Source organism: Cynocephalus volans, chromosome 1, assembly GCF_027409185.1.
Source record: "Cynocephalus volans isolate mCynVol1 chromosome 1, mCynVol1.pri, whole genome shotgun sequence".
Lineage (NCBI taxonomy): Eukaryota > Metazoa > Chordata > Mammalia > Dermoptera > Cynocephalidae > Cynocephalus > Cynocephalus volans.
In genome coordinates this window covers 118,647,112-118,661,667 of record NC_084460.1, presented here as the reverse complement: position 1 = coordinate 118,661,667, position 14,556 = coordinate 118,647,112, and the positions used below count along the sequence as shown (strand labels likewise).

The 14,556-nt window shown below is 35.4% G+C and overlaps 1 protein-coding gene across 8 annotated transcripts in view; it reads right to left on the bottom strand.

The window, feature by feature from the left end:
• Positions 1–14,556, bottom strand: part of DLG1 (discs large MAGUK scaffold protein 1) — a 249,074-nt gene that overhangs the window by 36,573 nt on the left and 197,945 nt on the right. For all 8 annotated transcript variants that reach the window (XM_063094507.1, XM_063094525.1, XM_063094541.1 and 5 more), the window contains 2 exons: positions 8,735–8,849; positions 1,295–1,471 (listed from right to left, as the gene is read on the bottom strand). In XM_063094507.1, the coding sequence (XP_062950577.1) occupies positions 1,295–1,471; positions 8,735–8,849 (292 nt within the window). The remainder of the gene's footprint in view (positions 1–1,294; positions 1,472–8,734; positions 8,850–14,556) is intronic.

Genomic DNA, 14,556 nt, shown 5'->3' with positions numbered 1-14,556 from the left:
GGGAGGAGGAAAAAGGTGGTCCAGGCCTGTGGCATTCCCCTCTTCTGGCAGGCGAGTCTGGGGGGCTTTCGGCAGTGGCTAGGTAATGGCTGGGCTGGATGCAGACTTTGGGAAGAGTGTGGCTGAGGCCCTCGGCCCCCCACTGTGAACTATTTTAATACCTTTCCCACAAAACTAGCGACATTCAACAGCCTTTCATAGACCTCAGAAGAGGTCCTCTCATCTGGGATAATCCTTTTCAAAGATAGCCTGCACTTAACCACTTTTGCCACTAGATGGTAAGCATGTACCAATGAATCATTAAAATGAACGGTTGAATGAAAAGAGGAAAGACCATTGGATTGCACCAATACATCTAAATTAAGGGAAAAAAATAAAAAATAAAAAAAGGATGTGAAGCAAACTACCAGATATTTCTAAAAACATTTGCATTTATTTCCATTTGTTAAGTCTAAAATAGGCAATTCACATAATCAAAACCCCCAGACATTTAGGTTCTATCACTACCTACATGAGAAAACCAGACATTTTTAGTTCTCTCTCCCTCCACTGGTACACTGCACAGTGACTTAAATGTACTTATTTTGCTTTTAGCAACTAGTAGGAGCTTTAGAGAAATTTCTGCTTGAGGGCATCATATTTCCTACTTACGTCATTGGTTACTATTAAATGTGAATAAAATTAAATGGTTGTGAAGCACAATATGGAAAACCAAGCATATAATCATCACTTCAGTAAAAGAAATTTATTTATTTATATTTTCAGTTGTCTTGGAGCTTATTTTTAATTGTATATATTTAAGGTGTACAACTTGATGATTTGACATATGTATACATTGTGAAATAATGACTAAAATCAACCTAATTAACATATCCATCACTTCACATAGTTACTTTTTTGGTGGTGAGAACACTTAGGATATACCTTCTTAGCAAGTTTCAAGTATGCAGTATAGTACTGTTACCTATAGTCACCAAGCTATACAACATAGATCTTCAGAAGTTATTCATCTTGCATAATTGAAACTTTGTATCTCCTGATCAACATCTCCCCATTTCCCCCTCCTCTAGCCCCTGGTAACCATCATTCTACTCTCTGTATGAGTTTGGCTATTTTAGATTTCACATAAAAGTGAGATCATACAATATTTGCTCTTCTGTGTCTGGATTATTTCACTTAACATATTGTTCTCCAGGTCCATCCATGTTGTCTCACAGTGAAAGAAATTTAAAAGAACAACAATTATTTATGTTTCTCTACTTTCAAATGGTAAGAAAAACAGACTTGTATTTACCTCCGTTTACTGGGAATCACTCCAACTTCATCACTCTCACCATCTGGTGTAACCTGCCTGGCTTGCCACCATTCATCATCAGAAGCATTAATAACATGGAGGATATCTCCAAATTTGAAGTTCAATCCTTGACTGGGAAGGCCACTGTCTTTAGTCTTGTCATAATCAAAAAGAGCTCTAGATTCAGAAGAAAAAACTCCATGATTATTTGTAATAATGATATTAATCAATATTAAACAAACAGGATTCTGAAAGTGTATATAATTTTGATAATTAAATAATATATCATGGTAGGCAAAATAATGCCAAGCTCAATTTTGCACTATAAGAAGAGACAAAAAAAAGAAACAGCAAAATCAACTTGTTATGGAAATAGTTTGTTACTAGGTATATTACCTATCTCTTTCAGTATTGCAAGAGAAATTTTAAAAATGCTTTTAATACAATCCAATGGTACCTATATTTAATTCTAAAATGAAGACAGATCTAGAGAGTTGTTCTAAATTAATAAATTAAAGGTAAACATTAAGAGATATACTTCTCTTTACTTTGACTAGACACACTTGGAAAAACAAATTCCCTGACAGATTTGATTCACTAGTTGTGGACTGTAAGACCAGATCAACATAGTGATTATTCTGCCAGTTAATTACTCCATCCATGTGTTCACACAAAACTAGAGTTGATAGGGTTTTCAGCGTCAATAACACTGATGAAAATTAACTACAGATGACTTTACCATTTGCCAAATATTTTTAAGAAAAAAAACAACCAAAAAACCCAAAAAACTCTATTAATATAATTGCAAAATGTTATGAATATCTGAAAATTTGATAAAAATAAAATATTGTGTCCTACCACTTGATTAATTAATATACAATATTTAAACAAATTAAATTCTTAAGTCCAAATAAGCTCTCTCAAGAGTACAGGAAAGAATCCCAGCAATTATATTTATAATACAGTTTACTCATTCTTTTATTCTAGTTTGACAACTGGAAATTAGAATACAAATCATATTCCTTTTCATGCTACCCAACTTTTAAGAACCTATCTCTTGATGTAAAACTCAAGAGGGGTGGAATTATTTAATAGCTAAACGAATTAACTAGTAGTTAATGGTTTCCAAATGTGTTCTTTCAAGTCCTTTCAGTGGCTAATGGCACGAGGGAAGTAGGTGGGAATCAAAAGTGGGAAGGCTCACTTAAGCGTATATTAAAACATATTGCTGATGACAATACAAATAAGTATAATATAAAATAGAAAATAAAGTCCTTTAAGAGGTAGAACAAATGTGAAAAAACGTTCAGAAAAGGGAAAGTACTATTTAACATTTTTATGATCATAAATTAATCTTTTGAACCATAAAGTAATATAACTATATTACTGATGAACAACAGACAAAAGAAATCACCCACAGTCTCCACTCCTTATGTTAGCATTTTAGCTTTTATCTTTTAACATATATGATTCATGAAAAAGGAACCCATGGAATAGTATGTTATTAATAATAAGAGTATAATTAATGAACACCTGTTAACCTACTATCCAACCTAAAATTACACATGAAACTTCTAACAATAATTCATGTTCACTTATATATGTATTTTCCCCTGATCCTGCTTCCCTTGGATCAAGAGTTAATCACTATGAAAAGGTAACCAAAATTTTGAATGTAATGTGTATTATTTTCTTAACCTTTATCCTTTGTTAATTGGTTTGATTTTATCACATATATATGGAGGACTAAACAATATAATGTATGGTTGTCTCACAGCTTTATAAAAAGTTATCTTACTGTATGTAGTCTTCTGCAGCCTTTTTTTTTTTTTACTTTTGAAATTAAAAATACATTGACTAAAAAAAAGCACAAGACTTCTGGTTAACTATGGCAGACTGACAACTTGTATCTATTTGCTCTCCATCCTGAAACTCATTAAAATGATGATAAAAAAATTAGAAAAATATAAGAGAGAGAACACAACAGGAGAAAAAGGATTTTAACACATTGTTGGATTATGATAACTAAACTTAGAGAATAAGGAAGCTATAAACTGCCATACCTGAAGAGAGGGATATTGAAACAAGATTTATTCCACAAGAACCCCAAAAAGGTTCATGAATTAGATGTGTACAGTACCAAGGTAGGCAAGGATATATTACAGTACTGAAAACACAAGGTGGAAACACTAGATGTAGCACTCAGACCCTTATGTCCCTTCCCATTCCCACTCCCATAAAACACCAGGGTTTAGTCTCTAGAGAAACTGAATTCATGGAACTTGGTGGGGAGGGGGAAGGTGCTGGACTGAAAACAGATGCATGAAAAGGAAATCCACATACTGAAAATGGAAATTCTAGCAACTTGGTTTAAGCTGCTGGCAGGAGATTAAGGATTCTTCTGTGGAGATACTTAATGACATCAAAAGAAAAGAATGACATAGGGCAGGCAAGTAAATGAAAAAGCCAATTTATCTACTCTCCTTCATTATCTTCTAGTTAAAACTGCTAGCTTCACTCTCTACTCATAAGAATGGAAGAACCACTGAATATTTAAAGAACGACTTACACATAAAACACTAAAGAAACCCCCTTTACAAAAATAAGCTCACTTGAAAAAGGAACTCCGAGAAAGCAGAGAATACAAGAAACAGAAAAAAAACTTTGGAGAAATGTGAGATGATATGATGTCCCTGAAATAAAAGGAAGATGTCAAAAAAGAATCAGGTAACAAGTATCTCTTGAAAAATATAATAGAATATCATCCCCTTTCCCCAAATCCCAAATTTTCTATTGAGGAGAAGGCAGAATACTAAGTCATTTTCAGACATGTTAAGACTCAAAAAGTACCTCCCACACACCCCTTTCTCAGGAATTTAGTGGAGAATGTGCTTTGGCAAAAATAAAAGTAAATTTAGAAGAAAATGTGGCATCTAGGAAACAGATTCTGACACAGTAAAGAGCCAAAGGGAACAGAATAATGGCAAAGGGAAGTCCCGTCTGAGAGCTATACAGCAAGTCTACAGAGCAAGTAATCAAGAATAGAGTATAAAGATGGAAAAAACCTGAGGAGGGCCATATGTGTGACCATATGTTTCATCATGTAAAAAACTTTGGAGAGGCTATTGGAAGATACAGGAAGATACTTAGTAATGTGCATGGAAAATTAAGCAAATGAAAGTGTGAGATGATTATTAAGTCCAGGAAAAATGAAGGGTTGCAGAAGAAAGGAAGCATGGTCATAGGGTACTACTTGACTGAGTAATGACAGCTATAACACAGTCACATGACTGTAAAGGCTATTAATTTTATTCACAACATCCCTTCTTGCTTTTGTATAGAAAAAATAAAACAAAAAAAATTTATGCACAATGACAGGGTTACGTTTGAGAGATAGAAGAGGCAGATTGAGTAGTTCGGTATGAGAGAAAAAAGTTCTCATTTACCATGGTAGTAAGTCCTTAATGTCCAAAGTTGGTAAAGTAGAAAACAGTGTTATATGTGTGTTATTTAGAAATTTAGAAGTAAAGTCAAGGGAGTTTGTTAGGAAAATGGAGGATGACTGATTCTAGCAAATGAAACTGGGAGCCGGTGGGAAATGACAGTTATTTTTTATTATAAGCCTTTTGATAATATATGACTTTTAAAAACAGAGTATTATTGACTAAAAATAAAAATTAATAACAAAAGTGAAAATGTTCAAGCTGTAGTAGATTGAATTTTGTCCTCCCAAAAGTCATTGAAGCTTTGTGTCCCCCAAGTTTTATGTATTAGAAACTTATCCTCCACGGTGACTATTAACAGGGTGGGAAATCCTATTATGGTAATTGAAAGGTGGAGCCTTCAAGAGGTGATTGGATTATAGGACTATGCAGTAGTGAATGGATTAAAAATGGTGGTCAGGGGCATGGTTGTGAGGGTTTTAAAAGAAGAGTTTGTCTCTCTCTCTCTCTCTGCTTCCACCATCTTGCAAAGTGAGACCCCTGGGTCACTACTGCTAGCATCAAACGGATTTTGGACTTCCCAGCCTCAGAAATAGTAAGTGATAAATTTCGTTTTTCTTTATATATCACCCAGTTACGCGTATTCTATTATAAGTAACAGAAAGGGACTAATACAGAAAATTGGTACCAGAGAAGTAGGGTGTTCTTTATAACAAATACTTGAAATGTGGAAGTAGCTTTGGAACTGGGTGTTAGGCAAAGGTTGGAGGGGTTTGGAGGACTCAGAAGAAGACAAAAAGACAAAGGAAAGTTTGGAATGTCTTAAGAGACTGGTTATGTGATGGCAAGCAGAATGCTGTAGAAATATGCACTGTAAAGACCATTCTAAGGAGGTCTCATAGAAATAAGAAGGAGTTTATTGGAAAGTGGGGCAAAGATCACCCTTGCTGTCAATTGGCAAGGAACTTGGCTGCATTGTGTCCATGCCCTAGGATTTTGTGGAAGTTGGAACTTAAGAGTTGTGAACCAGAGTATATGGCAGAAGAAATTTCTAAGCAGCAAAGCATTAAGAAAGCTGCAGGACTACTTAAAACAGCCTATGTTGAGTTGTGGCGGCAAAGGCATAATGTAAAGCCAGAATTTAAAAGGAAAGCAAAGTGTAAAAATTTAGAAAATTTGCAGCCTGGCCATGTGGTAAAGAAGCAGGGAGCCTATAATGGTGCAGCCCAGCAATCCTTAGATAAGATTAGTGCAAAGAAAGGGAATATGAAGAGAAGGAGAAAAGGCCCTGAAGGCATTGCAGAAGACTTTGAGGCCAACCCTTCCATTTCAGGCCCAAAGACCTACGGAGACAAAATGGCCTTGGGGAACAGGCTTGAGGTGCCCTCCATGGGCTCGCTGCCCAGGGCCACCTTGGGATGCTGCTCCCCACACCAGTACCCCAGCTGCTTTGGCTGCCCCAGCTGTGGCTAAATTGGCCCCAGGTGTGGCTGGATGCACAGCTTTGGAATATAGGCTGGAAGCCTTGGCAGAATCCACGTGGTGTTAGGTCTGCAGGCTCAGAGCTGTGAAAGCTTGAGAAGCTCCATCCCAATTTCAAAGGATGTATGGCAAAGTCTGGGGGCCCAGGAAGAGATCTGTCACAGGGGCAGAGTCACTGCAGATAGCCTTTGCTAGAGCAATGCTGAGCTGAAATGTGGGGTCAGGGTTGCAGCAGAGAAATGCCAACAGTGCCATGCCTAGTGGAACCATGGGAGTGAGACTGCCACGGAGACCCCAGACCTGTGGAGCTACCAGAATTGAACACCAGCCTGGGAGAGCTGAAGTGTGGCCTGAGACCAGGAACGCCACAGGAGCAGAGCTGCCCAAGGACTTAGGGACCCAACCCCCATACCAGCGTGCAGAGGTTGAACATAGAGTCAAGGTACCCGATTCGCCAGCTTTGAGATTAATGCCTGCCCTGCTGGGTTTTGGACTTGTTTGGGAACTCTTATACCTTTCTTTTGGCCCATTTCTCCCTTTTGGAATGGGAATATGTACCCTATGTTTGTCCCACCATTGTATCTTGGAAGTAGATAACTTATATTGATTTTGAAGATGGGACTATGAACTTTGGACTTCTGAGCCAAAACAAGTTAAGATTTTGGGAATGAAATGAATGTAATTTCATCTGAAAAGAAATGAGTTTTGTGGGGCCAGGGGCGGAATGTAGTGGATTGAATTATGTTCCCTCAAAAGTCTTTGAAGCTTGAATGTGTCCCCCAAATTTTATGTTTTATAAACTTAGCCCTCCATGGTGACTGTCAAGAGGGTGGGAAATCCTATTATGGTAATTGAAAGGTGGAGCCTTGGATTGTAGTACCGCACAGGAGTGAATGGATTAAAAATGGTGGTCAGGGGCATGGTTCTGATGGCTTTAAAAGAGGAGAGTCTGTCTCTGTCTCTCTCTGCTCCCACTATTTTGCAATGTGAGACCCCTGGGTCACTGTTGCTACCATCAGATGGACTCTGGATGTCCCAGCCTCAGAAAGTGTAAGCAATAAATTTCATTTTTTTTTTATAAATCACCCAGTTCTGTGTATTTTGTTATAAGCAACAGAAACAGACTAATACACAAGTGGAACCTAATATGTTTTGATTTTATGCCTTTGTAAGAATTTAATAAATCTCAAATAAAAGGTAAGACCGGCTTGCTGGTTAGCTCAGTTGGTTAAAGCACGATGCTGGTAAACATCAAGATCAAGGGTTCAATCCCTGTAGGACCAGCTGCCCCCCCCCAAAAAGCAACACCTACTAATTCTACTAAAATTAGAAAATACAGATAAGCAAAAAGAAGAAAAGGAAGAAAAGGGAGTATAAACAAAAATCTGTATGTTTGCCCTTCTTCTGTGTGTATAAAAATACCTTTAATGTCTTTGGAACAGAAGAGTTTAATAACTAATACAAGAGTTGGTGGAAGGAGAAAAAAATGTAGGATGTCCACAGCATTGGTATTATAGAAGCAACAAGAGGGGCTGGAACAGAATGAAAGAGAGAAAAGTTTTCTTTATTATATATTACAGAATAAAATTATTTGAGACAATAAGTCACAACATGTAAACAAGTATAGAGTACATGCTTGTGTGTACAGATATATTTATATACACACATAAGCATATACATAGGATACATGTCTATTTATGTAATGTGTATCATTTCTCACCAGAAGGATAAATAAAACATATTAAGAATAGGTCCCCCAATAGGATCAGGAGGAAAGAAAGAGTAATTAATGAAGAATACCTCAGATTACTTGTAGTCCTTAACTAACATTAAAATAATAGTATAATATAGTTCTCAGTCAAAGCTCTACTAAAAAAAAGTACAGAATACGAATAAATGGGATTTCTGTTTTTAACTCTTATTAGCCAATGAAATTTAAAAAATCAGTATAAATACTAATAGGATCTACTTAACATTATTAGATCTATAGTGCCATATTAATACGTTACAGACATATATGTTTATCTTCTCACAAATGTTTAAAAAACACATATAGAAATTTCCTATATACATATTCTTTACCAAGGCTATTCACATTTTAAACAATTATTTACATATGCTGTCTTTGTTATTATGGAAATTGCTATAGTAATTAAATGTTACTCAAATTAGAAAAGGATACAGATAAATCTAAGTGTTGGATGATATGACATATCAAGCTTGTAGCACTAATAAAACATTAATCTAAAACAATATCTGGTCCACATATATTTTGTCTTTCTTTATCAAACCATTATTATTCAAGGCTTTATATAACTTTCATTAATAAAATTCTAATAACATTATAACTCCTGAAAGACAATGCCAGGTAATCAATTATATAAAAAAAAATTCACTGATTTGTAACACATTTTTCTAGAGTAAAACCAAATAAGTCATAGCGAAAACTCTGAAGTAATTTGCATGCACAAATAATTAACGGTTGTCATAATTAGAAGTAAAAAAAAAAATTTACCTGACATAGAGGGATCGCTTCTGGCTAGTTCGAAGAGAACCTGACCCTGAACTAATGCTACTGTTCATCATCTGCTCCCGTAAGTCATGTATTTTAGCTTCAAAACGACTGTATTCTGATGGGGAAAAAAAAAGAAATTTATGTTTTATATTCTCAAAAAATAAGTGTGTTAAATATGTAAACTATCTTATAATTGATTAAATGTGGCTAGAACCTTAAAATAGTAATCCGTATAAGATTTTGTTCAATATGATAATTTAAAAAAAATTAATAACCTAACAGTACTGTAAATTAGAACTGGCTGAGTTAGAATTTTCCCATGTGCTATTTTAAAGTTCATATCACATTAAATCAATTAAAAGACATTTCCATGCATCAGATAGCATTAACAATCTTACATTACTGCTTAAGTGTAACTTTTAAAAACCAGGTTTTATTCTAATTTTTCTATTAAAAAAAGAAATCTATATTAATTAGTATCCTAGATGCTTAATTTCTAACTTTTCCCCTTTGAATCAGTTCATCTTATATTCTTAAATGCAGTATTTGTGCAGAGTCAATAAATGGGGAAAATATGCCTTAAAATATTGATAAAGTTAAATTCACTTTAACTAATTTTATAATTTATAAGTTGCCAAAATGCCAAAATAAGACACAAAAGCAATCTAAAGTAACATTCATAAACATTTTTATTTAAAACATTTTTACACAAAAACAAGTATGATTTTGAAGATAGACTATTTTAACTGATATATTAAAACTATGAAATCTATTAATAACAAAAACCTTGAGCACTTTTCCAAAATATTGCAATTATGTGGTTATACACACACATATCTTTTTCTCAATTTATAACAAACAAAATTATTTTACAGATAATTTGATAAGATCAACTCTGATTTTCTTATAAAGCCAGACTTACAGCAAACAACTTGTCTGGGGAGTTTGTATAGTTTAAGAAGACAGAGTAAATACGATTATTGTTGAGTAACTCCTCCTTTCATCATAGTTATCAAGTTTGTTTTATAGATACTAAGATTAATTGATACAACAATTCATCAAAAACTCAGAAGTATTTAAAAGCTCACATTAATATATAATGAAATAGTTTTATTGTCCTTTTAAAAATATAACAAAAATTTTTAAATAAAAACATTCACAGATTGATTAGCACAGTCCATTAGCAGACTGATTAGCATAATGTATCCATTATAATTCTATAATTATAAACCTATGGCAAATCTTCAGTATGTGTAGATGCGGGTAAGATACAGATAATTGATGAATGGAGATACAGATAAAAGTATAAAGTACACCATGAGTTTATATTGGTTCTTCTAAAAAAAATTAGAATCACTGGATTTTTACTTAATCTCTTCTACCTTACATTTATATCTGCTGTCTTACATATGAAGAATTCTGGTTCTCAAGATACTGGGAATAATAAAATTAGAGTACTGCATAATGACTCATATTTTATCTGATATTACACTCACAACAGTGAATAGCAACACCAACACCACCACCATGATATGATTACTGAGAACAGTTAACTCTTTCCCCTAGTTTTTTTTTATCCTATGGTACAGCCCACTAAGGATATACGGTAGTATTACTGTTTTAAAGTCACTTTAATATTCCAAGTGTTAATGCTGCCAAATAAATACACACTTAGGTTCATTTGTTCCATTTTATTTTCAATTTTGATTTTTAGGGGTTCCTTTGAAACTTTTCATTGTTTTAATAGGTAAAATAGTTCCAAAGTCAAATCTGTAAAAAGAGGATATTAAAATAGAAGTCCAGCCTCTATCCCTTTTTCTTATCATATCCTGGTTCTTATATGCAAACATTTAAAGAAAGGCTTATTCTTCTATTTTTAACAAAATAAGCAGATACATATATATATGCAAAAACATTTGATACTTTATATATACATATTATTTTTATATATGTATGTAATATATAATTCTGTGTGTGTCTTCACAAAGGGGTCTTCAAAAAGTTTATGGAAAGCTTCGCATTCTTTTACCATTATTTTTTTTTTGAAAGTTCAATGTATTATTGTGATCGTTGTTTCTTTTTTTTGGCCACAAAACAAGCCTTAAGACATTTAAAAAGACTTAAGATCATGAAAAATATGTTCTCTGACCACAAAAACAGAAGGAAATTTAGAAAATTCACAAACATGTGGGACTTAAACAACACTCTCTTAAGTAAACAATTGGTAAAAAGAAAAATCACAGGGAAATTAGAGAGTACTTTGAGATAAAAATCAAAGTGTAACATATCAGCAAATATAAGTAGGAAATAACAAATATTACAACAGAAATATATGCAATAGGGAATTAAAAAACAACAGACAAAACCAACAAAACCAAAAGTTGATTCTTTAAAACGATCAGCAAAATATGCAAACCTTTATCTAGCTGTATCATCTTTTAAATCTATTTTTCCATGAACTTTTTAAAGTATGCTTGTACATATTTCTCCTTTTTCTTAAATGAACAGTAACATACATTTTTCTCCTCTTTGCATTTTTCACTTGATAGTAAGTATATCCAGATGGTCATTCCATAGTAATAAACCTGTATACAGATGTTCCTCATTTCTCCTTTTTATTTTTTACAGCTATATAGTCCTTTTGTTTCTAACTTTCACCTCCTTGTAGGTAAGTCTCTTATACACTGTACAAGAGAGTTTGCTTTATTAGCATATCTGAAAATTTTCTTTCAACAATTAAGGTGAGTTAACTTCTGATATGATTAAAGTTGTTTGATCTCAGTTCTGTTCTTACCATTTTGTATTATATTTACATATATTCAAGGCTTTTACATAAGTAACCTGTGGCAGACTGCATTTTCCAAAAATGCCTGCATCCCACATGCTCCTGTACAATGTGATCTTGCCATTCACCCATCACTGCCATTATCCCAGAGGGGAGTCTAGTTCCCCTCTCCTTGAATTGGGGCTAGTCCTTTGACTTACTCGTAAGCAAGAAAATGTGGTGGAAGTGATTCTGTGTGACTTTCAAGGTTGGATTAGAAGAGGCCATGAAGCTTTAGCCTGGTTCTTTTCTGATGCTTGTTCTGGGGGAAGCCAGACACTATGTAACCAAGCTCACTATTCTAAAACAACCATACTACAGATACCACACAATGGTGCTCTGAGCTCAAACTTCCAGCCAGTAGTACCACAAGGCACAAGACAAGGGGAGAGAAACCATACGGGACACTCCAAAGCAGCTCATCCACCAGTGGGGTCCCACTAAGAAAACTTATCTCAGTTGATGCCAGGAGGAACAGAAGGACCATCCGGACAAAATCCTGCCTGAATTCCTAAACTACAGAATCCATACAATAGTTTCTTTTAATTCATTAAGCTCTGGGGTAGTGTGTTATGAAGCAATAGTAACTGGAACACAATTTCACTGTGTGTGTGTGTGTGTGTGTGTGTGTGTGTGTGTGTGTGTGTGTGTGTGTGTGTGTGTGTGTGTGTGTGTGTGTGTGTGTGTGTGTGTGTGTGTGTGTGTGTGTGTGTGTCTGTGTGTGTCTGTGTGTGTCTGTGTGTGTGTGTGTGTCTATGGCTGGGGCTCCCTCTGCAGATGTCTGCAAATCAGGCTGCAAAGTAACTGGCGGACACTGGACAGGGAGTCCAGCATGGAAGCTGCTAGGAACCCACATGACGGCATTTTTCCAGAGGGGAAGTACACACTGAGTCCCCCCACCCCCACTGGTCCTGGATGTTGCTGGACATCACAATTTGGGGACAACAGCTAGGGGAGCACAGAGTCCTGATCACCTAGCAGGCCTGCCCATCCTGGCGAAGACTGTTGGGGGAGAGCACTGGCAGCCTGGATCCATGCCTACCTTCCCACTGGAAGCCCAGAGCCCAGGCTGACCCAGTATCCAATCCCTGCAAGTAGACAGCAAGCAGGGAGTGCGTGCTTCACCTGGATCCATGCCTACCATACCCGAGAGCTCAGAGTTTGCCTGACACAGTAGGTCTGCACGCAATAGCAGAGAGCATGCAGGGGATAAGCAGACTGCCTGGATCCATACCCACCTTCCCTGGCAGCAGAGTCTAGCCTCACACAGCAGGCTTGCCTGTACTGGCAGAGAGGGTGCAGGAAGGGAACCAGCACCTACTATAGAGCTCACCCAGAACCAAACCTACAAAGACCAACCCTACTATCAATATAGAACACTTCTACAGTTAAGAGTCACTCCCTTCAGAAATTACTCCATAAATTAAAAGAAACAACTATACCAGCAGATGCCCAAACACCAACACAGAGATAAGAGAAGCATGAAAAAACAGGGAAACATGACACTCCCAAAAGAAGACAATAATTCTTCAATACCAGACCCCAAACAAAAGGAAACCAGTAAAATGCCTGAAGAGAAATCCCAAACAGCAATCTCAGAGAAACTCAACATGATGCAAGAAAAAAGAAATGATAATGAAGTTAAAAAACAAAACAAAACAAAAAACCACAAAAACTAATTTAGGACATGTATGAGAAATTGAACATAGAGAAACCATAAAAAAGAACCAAGCAGAAATCTTGGAAGTGAAGAATTCATTTGATGAAATAAAAAAATACAACTGAGAGTTTAAGCAACAGGCTAAAACAAGCAGAAGAAATAATTTCTGAACTAGAAGACAGGCTTTTTGAAGAAACCCAGTTGGACCAAAAAAAAAAAAAAAAAAAAAAAAAGGAAAAGAAAGAAGAAAAGAAAAGGAAAAAGAATTTAAAAAATGAAGAAAGCTATCAGATAACCTTAAGAGCACAAATATCTGTATTACTGATGTACTGGGAGGGGAAAAGAAAGGAAAAGATACTGAAAGTCTATTTGATGAAATAATAGCAGAAAAATGCCCAAGTATTAGGAAAAATACAGCCTCTCAGATCCAAGAAGCTCAAAGATCCCCAAGCAGATTCAACCCAAAAAGGTGAGACACATTATAGTCAAATTGTCAAAAGTCAAAGACACAGAAAGAATTCTAAAGACAGCAAGAGAAAAGCATCAAGTAACTATATGGAAATCCCATCAGAATAACATCAGACTTGTTGACAGAAATCTTACAGGCCAGGAAATAGTGGGATGATATATTCAAAGTGCTAAAAGAAAAACTGCCAGCCAAGAATACTATAACCAGAAAAGCCATCCTTCAGAAATTAAGCAGAAATAATATCTTTCCCATACAAATTTGAGGGAATTCAGCACTACAGACTGGCCCTACAAGAAGTCCTCAAGAGAGTCCTACATCTGCAATCAAAAGAGTGATAACTATCATCAGAATACATAAGAATAAACATCTCTAGTAGAGCAGATGTGCAAATGTGAAAGAGAAAGAAAATGTGTCATCATTACCAAGAAACACCAAACAGCAAAGACAAGCAATAAAAGGGAAAGAAAGGAATACAAGAAATATAAAAGAACCACAAAAAAATTAACAAAATGGCAGGAATGAAGCAATACCTTTCAAAAACAACCCTGAATGTAAATGAATTAAACTCCCCACTTAAAAGATATAGACAGGCTGAATGGATTAAAAAACTAGACTCAACTATATGCTGCCTGCAAGAAACTCACTTCACCAATAAAGACACACATAGACTACTAGTAAAGGGATGGAAAGGATATACCACTCAAATGGAAACCAAAAACGAGCAGGGGTTTCCATACTTCCATACTTCAGATAAAATGGACTTTAAACCAAGAACCATAAAAAAAGACAAAGAATGACATCATATAATGATAAAAGGATCAATGCAGTAAGAAGACAGAGTTAGACCCCAATACAATAATAGTTGGAGA